Source organism: Lissotriton helveticus, chromosome 4_1 (genome assembly GCF_964261635.1).
Source record: "Lissotriton helveticus chromosome 4_1, aLisHel1.1, whole genome shotgun sequence".
Taxonomy (NCBI): domain Eukaryota; kingdom Metazoa; phylum Chordata; class Amphibia; order Caudata; family Salamandridae; genus Lissotriton; species Lissotriton helveticus.
Genome location: NC_136063.1, coordinates 1568931598 through 1568950747, shown reverse-complemented (window position 1 = coordinate 1568950747; position 19150 = coordinate 1568931598). Strand labels below are relative to the sequence as shown.

General features: G+C 42.5%; 1 protein-coding gene across 1 annotated transcript in view; it reads left to right on the top strand.

Annotated features, from left to right (window-relative positions):
• Positions 1-19150, top strand: part of STK17A (serine/threonine kinase 17a) — a 252980-nt gene that overhangs the window by 85976 nt on the left and 147854 nt on the right. Inside the window, exon 2 of the mRNA XM_078688192.1 lies at positions 6778-6990. Within this exon, the coding sequence (XP_078544318.1) occupies positions 6778-6990 (213 nt within the window). The remainder of the gene's footprint in view (positions 1-6777; positions 6991-19150) is intronic.

Sequence of the window (19150 nt, the reverse complement as noted above, 5' to 3'; positions counted from 1 at the left end):
TTTTTTCAGTGTACATGATATATATATCCTTTGATTCTGTTACTTGTTGCAGAGTTCCTTCTACAAACGGGCACGGACCACTGAACCAGTGCACAAAGTGGTTTATTCAAAGTATAGCCCTTACGCGTTTCGGCTCTTACGAGCCTTGATCACATGACAAGCGCCGCAGCTTTGTTTTTCTCTATTTAAAGTGACCAGTGCAAAGTGCAGAGTGCAAAAGAACTCAGTCATACACATGGAAGACCTATTTGAAAATTCTTACAGCCAGTCTGTCTTTACATAAATGTAAGTAAAATAAAACACAGACTTTAAAACCATGAACCTTTGTATTAAAATATATATAATACATCTTTGTTTACTCTATGCTTTTTGTTAATTAGTTCAAAGGGGGATGATCATAATGAAAACAAAACACACCATGCAAATAAGAGTTAGGAATATTTGTAAAATACATTTTGTTCTCTGATGACTTTGCTGGCACAAACACCCCCTATGATGTCCACGATTAGGACTTGTTGTATAGTTTGACTGATTTGTTAAACATGTGCAAATGACCGCAAAAAAGTTTAAGCGCAAGTGACTTAATTTTCCTAAGAGAACCTCTCTTATTCTCTCCCACTACCTTTGTGCAAAAGTACATGAATGAATACTTGATTTCTTAAAATGTAACTATTGTTAAAATGATTCGATAAAACGTAATAACAATACTTTCTGTTTGTCGCTAAATATTTGTATAATTATATTTTCCATTTTGGCAGTTCGGTAGCTACTTTGTACATATCTCAATCTTGGTATGAATACCTATTTTTTCGCCATCATATTTCTTGACATTGTTCTTTATATATCTGATATTATCATAGTCGGGTATGAGGACCTAGCTTTTACTCTTCTTCTCTTTTCCATCATTTTGTAACTAAGTAGGTACATCATACTTAATTTGTCTTTAAAGGCAGGTATAGAGATCTTCCGATGTATTGAACCCTCCTGGGTGTTTGGAGTCAAGCTCTAGGATATAGCGTGTCTCTAATTGTCTTAATTTCATTTCTCTATTGCCCCCTCACCTACTTGGTGGAACAGCATCAATGAGAGAGTGCCTGAGATCTTGAGTATTCGAATTGTGTTGATCCTTAAAATGACGTGTTACTGGATATGTGTTATCTTAGTTCACTATTGCTCTCATATGTTGGAGTATTCTTTTATGTGCTTATAATTTGGTGATCCCTATATATTATAAACCACAGGGGCACTGTAGCACTTGAATAACGTGGTCTGTTTTACATATCAAGACTTCGGTGATCTTATGTTCTTTGTCGCCAATCAGAGTTTGGTAAGTTGTTTTGTTTACACAATGTTGGCAGGCTTTGCATGTTTTACATTTGTGACGTTATCCAACTTGCCCTCTCAATAATCTCTGGGCTAATCTTGACTAGGCTTTCCCTCATACAAGGTCCCCTACTATGAGTGATAGATATTCTGTGCGGAAGTAAATGTCCTATCACCGGATCATTAAGTACCAGGGGCCAGTTCCGTTTTATTATAGACCTCAGGCTTTGCTCCTGTTTACTGAAGCCAAGAATAATTCTAAAATCATTGGTCCTTTGTTTCACTTTCCTAGAGTTACTTGTGTCTTTAAGTTGGTCTGAGTTACTGATGGAATTACTCCATTTGTCTCTGAGTAGCTCTGCCCTCTTTATTGTCATGAACTTTGTGATTGCTCTATTGATGGTTTTATGAGAGTAGCCACGATCCACGAATCTTGATTTAATGCTGCTGGGGCAATCTTGAGGTCCTCATTATTACTACTGATGGCATGCAAAATTGAGTTGCCTGCAGTTTCCTTATGGTAAACCCTAGTCTCAATTTTCTCATTTGTTATGCACACTTATCCAGGGATATTAACTCTTCTGTCACCACAACACCGGGATGCCTCACGCTGGTTCTTAAATGGAACATTCCTTCCAGGGGCGTGACAAAAGTGGACTATTTAACATCCTGGGCAGTGTCAGAACATGCACTGCTGTGACCATCATCGCCTTTGAAAAACAGCAAACTAGTAAAAGCAGTAAAATCCAGAACTATGAGAAGCACCAAATCACTTCTTCTAATCCCTCCGAAACTGAAAAAGAAAACGACCCAGTGCCGGTCCTTCTCTGGCAACGTACACAGGTTGTGGAACACACTCCCGATTGACCTCAGATGCAACCTTCTCTTGCTTCAAAAAGGACCTGACACTCCTTCTCCTCAACCAATACTTTTCTGACCAAGTCAACCATCCTAGACATCAATAACTTAATGGACTCCCCCCTCACTTTGACCTTCAAGGATGGTGGTTATCTGACGGCGTCAACCCCCTGCATCTCTATCCCCTCACTGGATACATATGTATTATGTGTTTGCTTATCTTTATGCATCCTCTCTGATCGTTACGGGTCTAGCTAGCGCTATATAAAACTTATAAATAAAATAAAGTTTCTCACTTCGAAATCCGTCGGGTCTATGTATGAAGGTTCAGCTGTGAATGGATTTCGGGGGGGGGGGGGAGAGAGAAGCAGGGCAACCTTTGAGAGAGATTGATATATATATATATATATCAATCTCAATCAACCACTCCCGACTCTTTCTCCAGTAATTGGATTTCGACACACGGGTGAGCTTCACCATTAAGCTCTTGTTTATTTAATACGCGTTTCGGCACACCTGCCTTTCTCACAATGGGAAGTAATATATATATATTTCTTTGCAACCATATCTGTCTGTCTAGGCAGCCCTCCTGATCCATCCAGTTATTGAGCACTATCTTTTCAACCCTCTATCTGCTTATAATAAAGATTTACAAAAACATTTTTTTTTAAATGAATTTGCAGAGACAATAAGCTGGCAGCCTGTGCCAGACTGATTAGCTTTTTCTACGTCTGGTTTTGAACTTTTTGATTTTTCTAAAATTATGTGTATAAAATAGTTATAGAGTTATTCAGCCAGACTGCATCCATTAGTCTGTTGTGTCATTTAAACCTTTCTCCCATCTACTCCACCATGGGCCAGTGTATCCGCCCACTTCAAGCATTTTTTTACTAAACTGTGAGGTACGCCATGCTGCCCTCATGAGGAGCACATTAACACACATTGTAGTCCCATTCAATGCCAGGTACTACTATGGTAATGTGTTCCTTGTTGAGCCCAAAAAATAATGTTTGCCTTCAGTAAATTTTTGTTTTTGTAGATCAAGGACGTGAGCCTCTCCAGCTGTAAAGATCTACATAAACCACAACAGAACAAAATAAGAATTATATGAGCCAAAAAGACTGGTGATCAACGCCAGACCTATTGGTTTGCCAATGCTTTTTTTTAATATGTTAATTTTTCAACCTGATCTAAGGAAGGATAGGGCACTTCTCTATGCCAGAGGTGAAACTGGGTACTTTAAGACCTATTTTTTAAAAAACACAGCAATTCGTCTGGAAAATAATTGTACCTAGTAATAACATCCATGCGGTATATGCATATTAAACTAATCAAAATGTTGGTATATAAAACTGACTCTCAAAATCAGTCATATTGGTCTAACTAAAACAAGAATAACAATATCCTCAATCTCTTTCAACAAGATTAGCATGGGATTGTATATACTAGAAGTTATACGCCATTCATTGACTACACTAACAAGTGCTGAGGTGACTTTTGGTTTGTTTTTTGCTTATATTTTTACTTGGTTGGTCAACTGGTTCTAGTTTACTTGAAAAACGGAATGTTTCAATCCTACTGGCTGTGTGTTCAAAGTTTATCTTCTGGTGTATGATCATCATTGGGTAAAGTGCACCCCTTTAATGATATTATAGACTTAAGCATAATGAGTGAAATTAACCTAAATAATTTTGTTTTAATCTTCAGTCTAGCAGTGTCTTACACTATAAGCACTGGCAAGGTCAGTAGGCGTGCTCTTGAAAAGGCAGGTGTGATTGGTAATTTACATTTCTACTTTTTCCTTTCTATTGCTTGACAAAAATGTAAATTAAAACAAAGCACTCTGCCAAAACTTGGCAGCCGTATGCTTGCCTTAAAAATTTGCATTTAAGAGTCAACCTTCTCATACTATTTTAATAGAACAGTACTACGGGTACTACTTAGAGGGCAGATGTCCTTGGAACAGGTATAGAATCTTTTTAGTTTTAATACGCATCACAGGAATATGATTCTTATTAGTTTAAATTGCTGAAGCCCTAAGGTCTAGTTAAAACACTGAAAGATCACACTGTTCTCTATTGATAGCAGGCTGGCTGTACCAGATCTCGCTTGTAGAATCGTGGGCAAAAGCGAGCTGGTAGAATTTGCGTTGATATCCGTGAGTCAGAAAAAAAAGCAAGTTTCTCTTTGTAATTACTTGCTTTGTTATTCCCACAACCTCCTTCCTCCATTCTCATGGAATTTCATTGGTATTTGGTACTGTTCCGAGGACGAAAATATCTAAAAGTGAAGCGGAGGTTCATGTGTGACCTACTCCTTGCAGCCCTTATTTTCCAAGGCTAACTGATACCTTACTGCAGTCTCTCTAATCCTTGTTCATGCAGAGTTGCCCTGCCCCGAGTACAAGATTTCGTGCATATCTGGTCTACTGACATTTATCTGGCATAATCCTCGCATCATCCCCTTTTGAGACTGTAACAACTAAATATGCCTCGTCGGGGCCCACAGCCTACCCACTACCAACAGAGCCACATCAGTCAGGACTGCAACTGTGCCACAGTTGCTTTGTAACGGGCCTAATCTGGGTGGATGCGTACATTGAGACACGGCCCGTGCCTGTCCTACTGGCTGGCCTTGAACTATTTTCACTTGTTACAGCCCCTACCTACAGGTGTATAGTGGGACTTGAAGATCTGCTCTGAAGGCGTGAAGACAGGGCTATCATCTAACGTCTACACCTGGAGTTAAGAACTGAAAAAACAGTGTTCCAAGTGTGCATTTGATGTGTGAGGGAAACTTGAGGCGGCACCTGAACCTGATTGATGCTCTTACCTAACTAGTATGGGGGGGGGGGGCAACCACAAAGGGGCCATCCAGGTAGAATTAGAAGGGAACTCAGTGGGCGAAGTGCCACAAGGGAGGATTGCACCTGGGGCCCCTGCCCTGTATTCTAAGTTGGATTGTCTAGAGTTAAGTATTACTGTGTGATTAAAAGTACTTGCTTTTTTTTTTTTAATAGACCACCACGGGCTGGACATTGAATTTATAGTATCTGTTGGTTGACTGGGGAGTGCGGAGCTTGGGTATCGAACACTCCCTCCCTGAGAAGCCAGTGACTGTCTTGAGAGCCAAGTGGGGAAGGGTTTGTTCTTGCCCCAGCATTCGGAGGCGTAGTAGTACTGACCCCAGTAAACCAGTGATAAATGACTACAAACCCCATGGTTGGGGCCCAGTAGCCCGTCTCCCCCACGACCCTCTCCGTGAACAGGGTCTGAAGTTGTTCTCAAAGAGCATCTTCAATATTGATCAATAAAAGAAGCAGTTTCCCACACGAGTTACAAGAAAAACAACGGTCACTTCACCACTTGTTAGTTGCAATGGAATGCATTTATGTACTTTGTGAAATAATACAATCGCACCACTGTCTGTATCTAGGAGATACATATGTAGTTATTTAGTTCAATATACACATAGGTAGGTCACTTATAATATTTTAACTTGAAGCTGACATGGCCAAAGGGATGAAGGACCGATTGACTGGTTTTACTTCATTTTCCTAAGAACTTGCATGCTCACATCACCATTGTATTACACCCTTAGTGATAACAAATGGAGACAGGAGTGATCTTTGAAAAGGGGGACTGCAGAAAGCCCTCTGCTGGCTCATTGCATTTACAGTGAACTGAAGCCTGCGTTGGGAATATTTGAAAAGGCCTGGACAGGGTTTGCCCCTACTTGTATTCTGATGTTAGAAGCGTGAAGGGGGCTCCAGCTTTTTTGTTATTTTCTTTTTTGAATTGCGCTGTGTGACAATCAGCAGTAGTTCTCGAAGAGGGTAAATGAGTGTTTTAGGGCTTGTAATGTAAATGTGCTGGCTAGCTGTCTGTGGGTTTTTCCCACTTTCAATCTCTTTGAAAACCAGTAGCTTTTTTCACTCCTTTTTCGATTTGATGTCTTAAGCATTGAAAAGTTAAAACTTTTTTCATTCAAAATTGATCTCAAACGTAGTTTTCCTTTCCGAAAAATATAGAATTTTTAATATAGTAATTTCCCTATTGTCATGATTTATCTATATTCCTAATGGTACACTTCGTCATTTTCAGTCCACATAAAAATGAAGCCTGAAACCAAGACGAAAAGTTTTTGCTTTCTGGAAAGAACTTGAAATATCTGAAATTACAAAATTATTTCATTGTCTTGCTAGTTGATAAATAATAAATGGAGACAATGGATGCTATTCCACCAAAACCAGCAATAGGACCTTCTTTAATTTAAGCAGTATGGGATATATGTGGCTATAAAAAATCAAAAGCTGTCTGTAGCTTGTATGAATTGTATAAATCCGGGCTGACATTTTAATTTGGGTAAGCTACTAGCGATATTTAACGTGATCTCTATTTAAACATGTGCATTGTGAAATTAAGGACACGATCACTAATATTAATGGTTTAAACTTGCTTCGATAAATGGGACATTACGGTATTCTTTGTAATGCTCTGTAATTTGGTACAGTGACAAATCTGATGCCATTAAATATATCAAACGTTATATTAAAATTTTAAGCCATTTCCGTTTGCACATTTTTCCCCTCCACAGAGGAAAGTTTGCGGTAGTAAGGAAATGTATTGAGAAAGAAACCGAAAAAGAATTTGCAGCCAAGTTCATGAGAAAAAGAAGGAAAGGCCAAGACTGCCGGACTGAAATCATTCACGAGATTGCAGTACTGGAGCTCGCAAAATGCTGCCACAGGGTCATCAACTTGCATGAAGTTTATGAAACCGCATCAGAGATGATCTTAGTTCTTGAATTGTAAGTATATTTGATATTCAAGCACCCATTCTCTGTACTATTGCATTGTTTTTTTATCAAATCGCATTGCTTATTTGGTGGAGGATTTTGTCTTCAGTTTTTCTGTTAATGCTCTTAGTTTAAACAAAGATATGCACACAAAGGTGAACAAAAAGTATTTGCAGATAGCTGCTTTTCTCTTACTATGTTTGATTGCTGTTTGTGATGGACGTAATATGAATTTGATCATTCTGAAAGTTAACTTTTAATGTTTTGTGTTCAGTGATGGGTGTTCTTTGTGACAAAAGGGTGAATGAGACATTTTGTCGTGTGGCTTGGTTTTGACGGAGTAGTTTCAAACAAGATCTGCTTTCTGTTACTGACTTTTTATAGATCGAGCCTAGCGTTGCAGCACACAGGCGCTGCTCGCTTTGCGAGGCATGTTGTATTAGGGTATTGTTGTAACCTATACTGTTATCTCCCATGTGTTTCCTCTTTCCCCCCGCCCTCTTGCCCAGTTGGTACTCCCCATGGAATGTTGGTGTGAAGGCTGCTGTGGAACGTTGGCAGCATCACTGAGAACCCAGGCACCACCTGCGTAGGGTGCGTCTTTACTTGTAAGAATAAACTTGGCATTAAGGTCTATCTGGTGTGGTATAACTTACTTCAGGTATGTTTTAGAAGTGATGTGGAAGCCCCGCTCATATTTAATTGGCTGTCGTTATCGTCCATGGTAAATGCTGGCTTGCGTTGGATAATGAGGCTTCTCAGTCCCTCCTGGTTACCGCCCTGTCTCCTTTTGGGACCGTCCATTAGGACTGGATCTGTTACTTGCGGCGTTACACTGTCTCCTTCAGTTGGTCGGTAAGCACGTTTTTTTCCATTCGTGTAATGGCGACAGCTTGTTTAGAATGTGTATTTGGCAGTCTGTTATTGGTCTCTTCCGCCGAGACCTCCATAATTAACCACGGTGCTGGTTGTTTAAAGAAGAGGACAGGGCCGTAAGATGTCCTGTGATCACAAGGCTTTTCCTGAATTAGTTGAACATATTTTTCCCCCTTCTGGGTCTGGTACCTATATTAACTAACATCCCGCTGGGTTGCATCTTTGAAAAAAACCAATAGTAAGCAACTTAAAGATCTCCAAAGCCCGGTTGTGTGTCAAGATTTGAGTGTAATCCATTGTGAATAGTCAGTGAGTCTCTGTATGTCAGAGTTGTACTTCGTAGTGTTTGAAGCTGGCTGTGTGGTAACTACTGGCAAAGCAGGGCTGTTCCTCACACACCAGACGGAACCGTCCAGGAAGTAGATCCATGTGGTTCTGTGCATTTTAGGAATGGAAGGGCAGACGCCATCTGTACACATCCTTGCAAGCGGCGCAATCGTGGAGGATGATATGGGTCACATTGATTTTTTTGGGGGGTGGGGGCGGTTGGGGGATGATAGGGCCTCGTTGAAACAAGCCCGGGAAGAGTAGAGGCTTGAGAAGGGTTGAAGGTGACATTGGGGTGAAAAGTAATTACTTTCTTGAAGTTCTTTGACAACTCCGGCGTATCAAAGCGTATGTTGTATAAAAGATGGAGGAAAAGCTGCAATGGATCAGCACACACAACAGGAACATTGGTCAGTTGCAGGTCCGAGGCTCCGATCCCAATGAGAGTTTAGCAGGTTGTGTCTGCTACAGTGATCGGTCTGTATCCTGCTGATGACCGATTCAATGCAAATAGGATATCTTGACCGATGAATTCCGCTTGGTTCTGGGTTTATTTTATTGTGGGTATTTGATACCACAATTTCAACTAGCAATGTAGTGTGAGTGTATATATGTAGTATGTGTAAATGTGTCTCGCTGCCGGTTGACAGTGCAGCTGTCGTCCAATCTTGACTGAAGAATAAAAAAAAAACAAGATATCAATTTCCCCAAAGTGCACAACTTTCGCTATTTGCTCCTTCTGCGCAGCATCCGTAAGCGCCCTAGTTAAAGCCAATAGGTCAAACAGGCGAAACCTACTGGCTTCGCTGTTGGTGCTTGTTTTTATACAGGGCTTAGCGCCACACATCTGTGGTTTCTGAGCACTTTTTTTTACTACTTTATTTCAGTTTTAAAGGCATTGAGAATGACAGTCACAGAAGCGATATAATGTTTTAAAACGGCTCGCCAGCTTACATAATCAATAAATCGTACAATACATAAGGTTTCAAAAAACGATTTTATATATAATGGGTTGGGACAACCTACAAGAAGAAATGTAATCAAGGTTGCTGGCTCCGATATTTCGCATCTAATATTCAACAAATGGATCTGAGTCCTCAACCTCCACTCTTCACGAGGGTAGATCACAAACCCGGGAACGGCAGACTACATCAAGTAACATCGCGGGTTCCCGTTCAGTACTTGAATTTGTTTCAAGTAGATAACCAAGATACCACAGCCTGTCAAATTTGTAGACTTTTTCATGCACTATAGCCAGAAAATGTTCCATTGAAAAGATGAACTATACCTTACCCCACCCCACCACGTGTTAACCAGCGGGACAGTTAGGTGCTTCTGTGTCTGGGCTATGGACAATCAGGCCGCAAGTAACAAATGAGAAGTTGGCTTTCTCTCTGGCATGGTCGGGGCGAAAAACCAGAGCTGTCCTCGGAATCCCCCAATTGTAGCACTAGCTGTTAGAATGGAAGGATATTTTCTGTTATGGCTTTGATACGAGAGAGGATTTGTCTCAAATGTTTTTATGTGGATCTTGCATACTCCTTTGCTCCAGCCTTTTCAGCAAGAGTTAGAACCTCCAAAGACTTCCTTAAGTGTACAATAGGAGGGAAGATAGCATCTTGTCACTAGTTTGTATGCATTCTCCATGTGTTAAATGCAAATAGGATTCAACTGCTCTTTCAAATAAACTGGGAAAAAGGTATTTGGAGTGGGGTGCCAGGAAGTCTCTTGGGTGTTAAACACATTTATATTTTGCCAATGGCCTAAGAGCATGGACACATTTGTATTGCCATGTTATACCTTTGCATCTCGCCTTGTTGGCTCCGGAGGTCGAGGGGAGATCCTAACTTAATGTTTAGAATTAAGCTTTGCAGTAACATCATTTTAAGTGATCTAACATCAAACAGCTGGTCTTGATTTGTTTAATTATTAGAGGAAACAATTATAGTTTTGGGTGTCATTTTGTCAAAAGTGAAAGCATTTTACAAGACCAGCCATTGCAAAGCCAATAAGTTTTGCGTATGCGAAAGGTTTTGTCTTTGTCCATGTGTTTTAGCCATGTTTTACACCTGCATGGCTGCCGTTGAGGATGGATAAAAGTTAATGGAGTGGTGTAGAGCGGAGAATGCAGGGTGTTGTACCACACTGCCATTTCAAACTGATTTTCAATGGAAATCACCATTACATTTGCAGACCTAGTTTTACTAATAAAAGTTCACAGCTCACAACGTATGATCTGTGGAACTGGCATCACGTAGTGTATTGATTTGATTTGAATTTGTATTTCCGCAAGTTTAAGCTATTTGCATTGTAAATGACAATGCCTTTTATTTATGTTTTAAAAAACAAAACAAAAATAATAGGCATTGTCATTTACAATGCCAATAGCTTAAACTCACGGAAATGCAAGACCTATTGCATTGCAAAAGCTTGTTTTTACTTGTTTTGTGTTGAGACTGAAGTGAAGACATGAGACAATATTATGCAGTCAATTAAATTTAGAGGTGCTTCTGTCAAGATTCCAGGGTTCTCTTTGACATTCACAAATCAAACATGTGTTAATTATACTATAACCAGGAGACTTGCCTACTCAGTTTCTTGGTCACTAAAGTAATTTTTGTCACTTAATTTAATTAGATGTAAAAACAACTAGAAATCTGTTACCCTACCACCACACCCTGCTCATCTCTGTGAATAAACAGGTTGCCCACTCATAACTCTAAAACAACTATTGTGTAAAATCCACAATATTGATGGTTTTCCATTGCACAGTGTCTAAATTGGAATTAGGAAATTACGGCTATATATCGCTTTTTGGACAATTAAGTGTAATTTGTGACCATAAACCCATGTATGAATTAGGGCCACGTGCTTGGATGCGGAGCGATGTGGGCAGAGTGAGGCGAGGGGCTTTCTTAACTTCATGAGTTTGATTATTAAGTCAATTTTGTATTTAGGCAATTGTTTATTTTGAAGATTTGTGTGCATTATATGGTATGGTTGTGCAATCTTACTGTGTAATACACTCGCAAAAACTGTCTTGGGTCCAGTCTGACTTTTGAAAAACCTTTAGCTCAACCCTTGGTAGTGGTGGCTTTGGGCAACCAAGGCTTAAATTAAGGTGTAAAGCATTTAGGAGCACCAAACATCGAAATCAGGACACACAATACTAAAGAAATCTGTCACCAATTAATAAAAATAGATTATATTTTTATGAATTTTAATTGACGGAGTCCACCGTCGGGTTTTGGAGATGGAGATTTTCAAAATAAATGTAAATCTCAATACTTTTAGTCCCAACTGCAAACTAGCAGTGGTAATCGTAAACTTGTAAACTTGAAAAGTTTGAAAGAGTTGTGTTAGGCTACTCTGCTCAACTAGGGCAACCAAATCCGGCAGGGAGAAGGTCGGGGGCCACTAAGGAGTATTTTGGACAGTTACCTGGTCACTAAAGCATCCCTCCTGGTCGTCTAATCTGGACTCGCATGACACTCCCGGATTCGGCAGACTCTGGTGCAACTTTTGCCTTTGACGATCGGTCTCTCGGGATGGTCAGTGGTGATTCTCCAGAAGTTGGGCTACTTCAGCTTTGATGGCCTTGGTGCTGGTTCCATGGGTCAGCCGACTGACTCCATGGAGTCACATATGTGGTCGGGCAATCTGTTGTGCTGGGCTCTATATATGCCCCAAACATAGACCAGATCGCTTTTCTGAGTGATTTGTCTAGGGTCTTGTCCCGTTGGAGTGATGTCCCTTGGCTCCTCGGTGGTGACTTTCAATGCAGTGCTCAACACCTCATTGGATCATTCCTTCCCGCCCCTTGGGCGCACGTCAGTGTCGTCCAATGCACAAGCTTTTGTGTACATGGTTGGAGCACTGGTCCTTATCTGATATTTGGAGGCAGCGTAACCCTGACTCTTGTGTATATATTCGTTCTACTCGCCAGTCCCCGACCTGCATGTGTGTCTTGATCATATCCTTATCTCGCCTGCATTGCTTCCCTTGATTCTAAACACTGAGTATCTAGGGCACACGCACTCAGACCACAACCTCCAATATTTGTTAATCAGTTGGGAGAGTAGGCCCCCCTCACTCACCCCTCCCTCCCCAGCTGGAGCCTGCAGCCCGCCACATTGGAGGACCCGGCATTCCTTGCTTCGTTGGGTGCATCCCTGCAGGACTAATTTGAGCATAACGCGGTCACCACTAACTCCCCCGTCCAACGAGTGGGAGGCCTTTAAGGTGGTGACATGGGGACACTGCCTGGGCCTGAAGTGGAATGTGCGTAGGCAGCTGGACGCCACCCTGAGCACCTTCAATAGGAATCTCCTTCGGCAGGAGTCCCTCCCAGGTACTCATCCTGAGGCTAGGGCGAAGCTTGCAGCAATGCAGACTGAGCGACTCACGCTTTTGGAACAATTAAGATGCCATAACTTTTTAGCTCACTCCGCACGTACACATGCCACAGCAGGTAAGACAGGGAAGTTGCTTGCTTACCTTGTTCGTCAGGAACATCCCCGTAGCCCTATTCTTGCCATAGAGATGACTTGGGGCTCATGAGAAACATGCAATTAGTAGTTCACACAGCCATGACTTGTCACTATACTTCCCTCTATACATCTTGAGCGCAAGGGACTCCCCCACAAGTCTGCACTTCTTAGATGTGAGCGACCGAAGACATTTGCTGACACTAGTACCTCGCTTACATGAACTCTTTACCTCCGTGAACGAAGACTCCAAACTCCCGCCTTCTCTATACAGCACAAACCTGGTCCCTTTGCTGTAGCCGGGGAAGGATTCCACAACCAGTAAGGAGCGGGAATAGGCAGGGATGCCTGTTGTCTCCCCTGCTCTTTTTTTTAGTGGTGGAGCACTTGGCAGCGACCGTCTGAGCCCGGGAAGACTTAGGAACCCCTCTGGGGGATGACATTCATACAATATCCTTGTATTCCGATGACATACTTCTATATGTCAGGGACTGGCATGCTATTCCCCTTCGTTGGATCTGATACTGTCAGAATTTTCTGCGGTGTAGGGCCTGCGCGTTAATGGTTTGAAATCGATACTGTTCCCTTTTACAGTGAGCACCCCAGACTCGAGCTACTCACTAAATTGTGAACCGATAACATGGTATGTTGGCACTTTCCGCTACCTAGGGGTACACATACACCGCAATAAAGTAGACCTGCTTGATGGTAATCTTACCAAGGCGGTGACTCAGATCTTCTTCTGGAGGACTCTACCATTATCCGTCTCAGGCAGAATTGCGCTTGCTAAGATGATGGTCTTGCCTCGACTTCTTTATTATTTAAGCAAATCTGCCCCTTTACATATCTCCTGCCTTTTTTAGTAAGTTGGAAAACACAGTTAGAGATTTCATTTGGGGGCATTCAGACATAGGGTCTCCATTAAGAAGCTCAAACTACCCACTGGACATGGTGGCCTTGCTGCCTAATTTTGAGCACTATTATTTAGCATTTTAACAAACAGTACATGACCCACCGTGGGTCATTTTTCCCTGAACGCGGACCGCATTGACGACCCGTTCTTTGCCCCTTATCGTACTGCCCCTATTACGGTTGATTGCAGGCCGTCAACATATTCGGCGGACCATCACGTCACAACTCTGACTTGGGCGCTCCATACTAGCCCGACAGCATGGGTTAAAAAAGTTAAGTTTGACTTTTCAATAAGTAGGCATGTACTGTTTGTCCTGAAGATGAACCTAGAATATGTATAGGGTTCGAAACGTAGACCTTTTCACACTATATGTATATGAATTATGCTAATGTATACAAACAATAGTGTGCTAACTATATCGTCTGACTGTGAACTGTGATACACAGACTACCTAAATTGCCTGTATATTTTTGTTTGTCCTTTCCTAAGTGTATCAGCTGGGCATCGGCTGGTGTCCTGCTTGTATTACACGATATTCTGGTTATAATTTATTTATTCGAAATTAAATACTGTCCGGCTGGACAAAGAATATAGTTGCTATCTAGCCTATATTTATTCTGCAGAACTTATTAATTTTTGTCTAGGGACCCTTGTCCTGTGTAAAGACTATTATTTAGCGGCGCAGGTGCAGTGGATTGCCAAATGGTTGGCCTCTCACTGTCTTGGAGATACGGCCACTACGTTCTCTCCTTTATCATGCTCCCCCTCCTACACCTGTCCCATCCGGCGTGCGACCCAAACACATGGACTCCCTGCTGCTTTCAGTAGCTCATAAGGGTTTTTGCCTGTGTCTGTTCATTACTCGTGTTATACAGCCTTATGCTCCATCCATACCCTTACAAGGCACCCCCAGAGGCCCGCGTGTCACTACGCTTGCGGAACTGCGAGGCTGAGACACGGCTGGTATTCAAGACACTGGATACCTGTTTCGCAACACAACTCTGAGCCCTCATGCGGAGCTGGTGGAGGGGGAGGGTCTTCACCCTGGCAGTTTCCTCTTACACCGCTCACTTATGGTCTCCTTATCTGCCAGGTAGGGTGCGCTAACCTCAGAGCTTCCTGCCCAACATACGATCCAATATCTACACATCATAGGAGACGGGGGTCACCTGGTCAGATAGTTCGCAGCATCTCTCCGCTAACATACTGCATTCCCTTCTAAGCCCTCTACGGGTACACGGTGAAGTGAGGTCATAGAATTAACTGGAGACATTGCTAAGTTAGCATTAGTTCGTATATGCTTGGCAGACATCTTGCCGCTTTTGCGCATGTTACTACAGACCTATATTCTTGTGGATAAACTGCTGATGCTCTTGTGCAGGAGAACTGTCTGCCTTCACACATTTAGAGGTACACCGTACTCCTAGTCTGCACAGCGTGTTCAAGGTTGAAAAACAATGTATGCTGTTGATTCACTTTGATCAGTCCCGCGCCCATAGACACAACATAGAGCACTGCTGCACTATTGAAAGTAGAGTGCTTTTAATATAGCATTGCATGCATGAAAAGCCACTTGAAGAGATTCATTCCAACGAAGAAGAGCTTTGCTTGTGCTTAGACGTCATTCCTTGCATCTAAGCTTAGAAGTATGGTGTCCCCCTGACAAAGCCTAGAGGTCTTCTATAATTATAATAAACTAGCTTATAGCACGGGAGGGTGGTAAGGCGCTGTAGCTCTGTGTCCACTATCATTATAAAATGATTGCCCCGTTTGTGCTTTATGGAATTGTAACCATGCTGATGATCTTGTTCTCATGCATTTTGCATTTTGATGCTAGTATACTGCATTGTAGAGCACATTAGTTAAAATAAACATTGTAAACTATATTGTGTCTCTGTTTACTCACGTTGTGGACAAGTATGAGTGTTTGAATGAAAGAGTGTTTTTCTCTCCACGATTCCTGAGAGGGAAGGTGTGACATGTTCTATGATGTCTAATCATTGGTAGCTTTACTGTAGTACGGAGAATGAATGAGACACCATAGCTAGTCGGATTGGGGTTCTGGGTGCAAAGGTGGGATTTCTGGTACACCAATACATACCAAGGTCCTGGTTTCCTGCGTATAGTTCTGTGTATGTGCAGAATCACTGCAACATAGCGCACCTAACTTTTGGTCTGTATCTTAATATAGTAGCACTCGAGTAGTGCTGGTGCTTGTCCACAATACCCTCACTTCGGTTTTCCGGTAAACAGTTGTGACTGCATAACCTACCTATATTGATGTTTTTATAGGTCTTTTCAAGCTTCATAACGTTTTTTATTGTTTGAATTGCTACCCTATATTGCGCTGCCATGCATTAGGTTGTTCTTCTTTTCTAGTCCTTATGGCTGATGTCAATATTGCAGCTCATAGCCGCGCACCACTCCATCGTCATTTGCAAGCATATGGCGTACCTGATGCGGGTGTCAAAGTTATTTTTGTAGTGGGAGCTGATCCAGCTTATCGCTTTGAGGTGTTTTATTCTTGGGTGACTTTCCCGGCAGTGAATGGAGATGATAACTTGTTCCATGCTCACACAGCACCACCTAATGTATATCGGCCTTAAAGGACTCTTGAGGTTCCGATTTTGGCATGGCAACACCGTATTTGGTTTAATGGCTCCCTTCTCCACACAGTCCACCTTTGGCCAGGTACACACTACATCCACGTTATTTGGCAGTAACAGTAGCAGAACTGCGTGTATTGCACGGCTCCTTGATTGAGGTACATCGAGTACTTGTGCAGTTCGTCTCACGCAATCTCCAGGTGGGAGCACTGGGGGTTGCTGCACAACCACGTGGATCTGCCGGAATGTCTATTAGTGCTGTCATGGTTAATTCGGTTATGGGCACGCGTCCACAGCATAAGGATGATTTAGCTTATTGGCTTGCTGAGAAATTTGACCAGCTGGAAGCGGTATTGCCTAATACCACTCCTTTGAAAAAGCACAGGATTTTAACTATTATTTTGCAGAAAGACTTAATACACGAGGTAACCGATTGTGAAAATTCAGGTAAAGTGTTTGTGGCGGTGTATGGGAAATGTTTTGGCACACCATCTATGACCGTGCTACCCTCCGTGATTAAGCGTGTTCAAGATGAGCACGGACTGGAGGCGGCTGTGGAATTAGGGATGAGGTTGGTTGGAGTGTTCAACGTAGTTGCTGATCTGATCCTTGCAAATGTTAAGGGAGTTGCAATCAACTTTCAAGTGTCAAATGTCTTAAGTTTTGTCCCGGAAGGTGAGAAACTGCGCTTTGCCAAAAATCATTGCAAATGCCTATAAGACGATTGGCCGCAATAGTTTGGGTGATCAGCCTTTTGCTAAAATACCAGCGCAACAGACGGCACAGTCCGCAAAGGACAGGCATCCATCTTTTCCAAAGAAAAATTGGAAAAATAAAAAACAGGGAAAGCAACAGCAGAAACAGGGGGTCGCGTGCCACGTCACCTGCACCGAAGTCTTATGATTTGTGGAACCGCACGAGAATTAGGTCTCCTGACAGTTTTGAGATTCCTGATCAGCGTTCTCGTTCTTTACAGGACACATCTGGCTCACAGGCTGGTGGCAGGGAACGCCAGTAGCGCGGAAGAGGGCGAGGTGCCCCACAAGAACGTGAGCAACCTCGTCCAGCTGACGGAAAAGGGAAACTGAATGATTTTCCTAGTCAGTGCCCACAGTTTCAGAAAAAGAAAGTTGCTGCTTTACCAGCTAGATATGCCACAGACTGCTAGGACACGGCTCCAGAACCTAACATATGCAGTAAAGCTTCTAGACAGCGCAGCGGAGGTTACCATAGTGCGGCAAGCTCTGCGCCCATTTCTGGATGCAACAGCAACTGAACCGTTCATCACAGTTGAATCTGCCGACACCCGAGTGGCTCCCCCTGACAGATTATATGACATAGTCCTTATGATTGAAGGTGACATACAACGTGTAATTAAAGGGATTTTTGGGAAAAATCAGACTTCTTGTTCTTAAGACATTTTGTTGGCAGAAACAGATTGGCCCCCACCTTTTGTTCTTGCAGTTCTGAGAGAGGAGGAAGTAATTCTCCCGAGTTTTTCATGCAATGTCTCTAAGGAGAACGCGGAGGCTTTTGCAGAAGAGTGGGCTTTGGTGCTTGCACCTGCGCTGTACCGTACTCAGGTGGGATGGGATAAAGGTCCCCCCCCACCTCCCAATGGGGTACCATTGCGGTCTATGCCACAGCCACAACCTCAGTATCCCATCCGTCGGGAGGCCAAAGCTCCTGTTTCAGAAATTGTGGCTCAATTAGAATATCAAGGAGTAATTGAGACATGTGTGTCCCCGATGAATAACAGTCTGTTTACCGTAACCAAACCCGATGGGTTGTACCGCCTAGTTTTGGATTATCTGCATTTAAATTCTCATTGTCGTACCTGTGCGGTTCAGAATACCCATAGTTCTGCCCTAGTGGATAGTACATTTCCTAAAAAATATAAAACTGCCCTTGATTTTTCCCAACTGCTTTTTCAGTCACAATTTGTCTCCTGAAAGTAGTCGATGGAACGCCTTTACCTCCGGCGGAAAACGAAAACAATTTTGGCATTTGGCTATGAGCTACAAAAATAGCCCAGGTGTATTCGCCGCACATGTCGTCTCTTTATTGGACGGCATTGACCCTGATGCGTACTCGTATGTTGATGATATTTATCTCACGGACGACGAATTATGGCCATTGTGTGCTTTGATACAATTAACCTTTTCAAATGCCTGCTGGCTTCCGGAACATTCTGCTATCCTCCAATCTTTGCAGTCTGATCTTCTTGAATCTAAATACTTGTTGACACGTGATAACCGCACTAACCTGGTGATACGTATCGTGCCAGGTGCTGTGGGTTTCACATTCTTGACATTTAATTAGGGCAACACAGTGCCTATTGCTTACAAGTCACATTTGCACACTTCGACTGAGCTGCAGTTTTCCAAAAATCTTGACGGCTGTCCAGATGGCGATCCTGAAGGAACGCGCCCTGGCACAAGGGAAGCGCATTTTGGTTGTGACCCCATATCCTGCTCTAGAAGCAGTGACAAAAGCCAGTGTACCTAACTCAAAGACTTTGCATCCACGTTGGATACAATGGACTACTTTCTTGACTTGTTATTCCTCCCTGCAAAGACAGGAATTTTTCCAGTATGAGTTTGTTCATCCTGCTCCTATGTCTATGCATCCGTTGGAGGAGTACCATTGTATCATTTACACTGACGGTTCAGCTCAACCGGCGACTGGGTCAAAGCATTCTTATTCGGCAGCATGCGCAATTGTGGCTGGTGCAATAGTGAACGGAGAGTTCAAGTCGAGTGTTGTACATACTCAGGTACTAGGTGTCCGTACCGCCCAATTAGCTGAGCTGCGCACTCTGGTGCTTTCACTTGAGTTTTCAGACCCAACTGTGACTACACTCATTGTGAGCGATTCTTACTACAGTGTCCAGTCCTTCAATGACAACTTACTCAGAATTACTATTGTGATTCTAAAGGCAGGGTAATCCAGCATAAAATGCT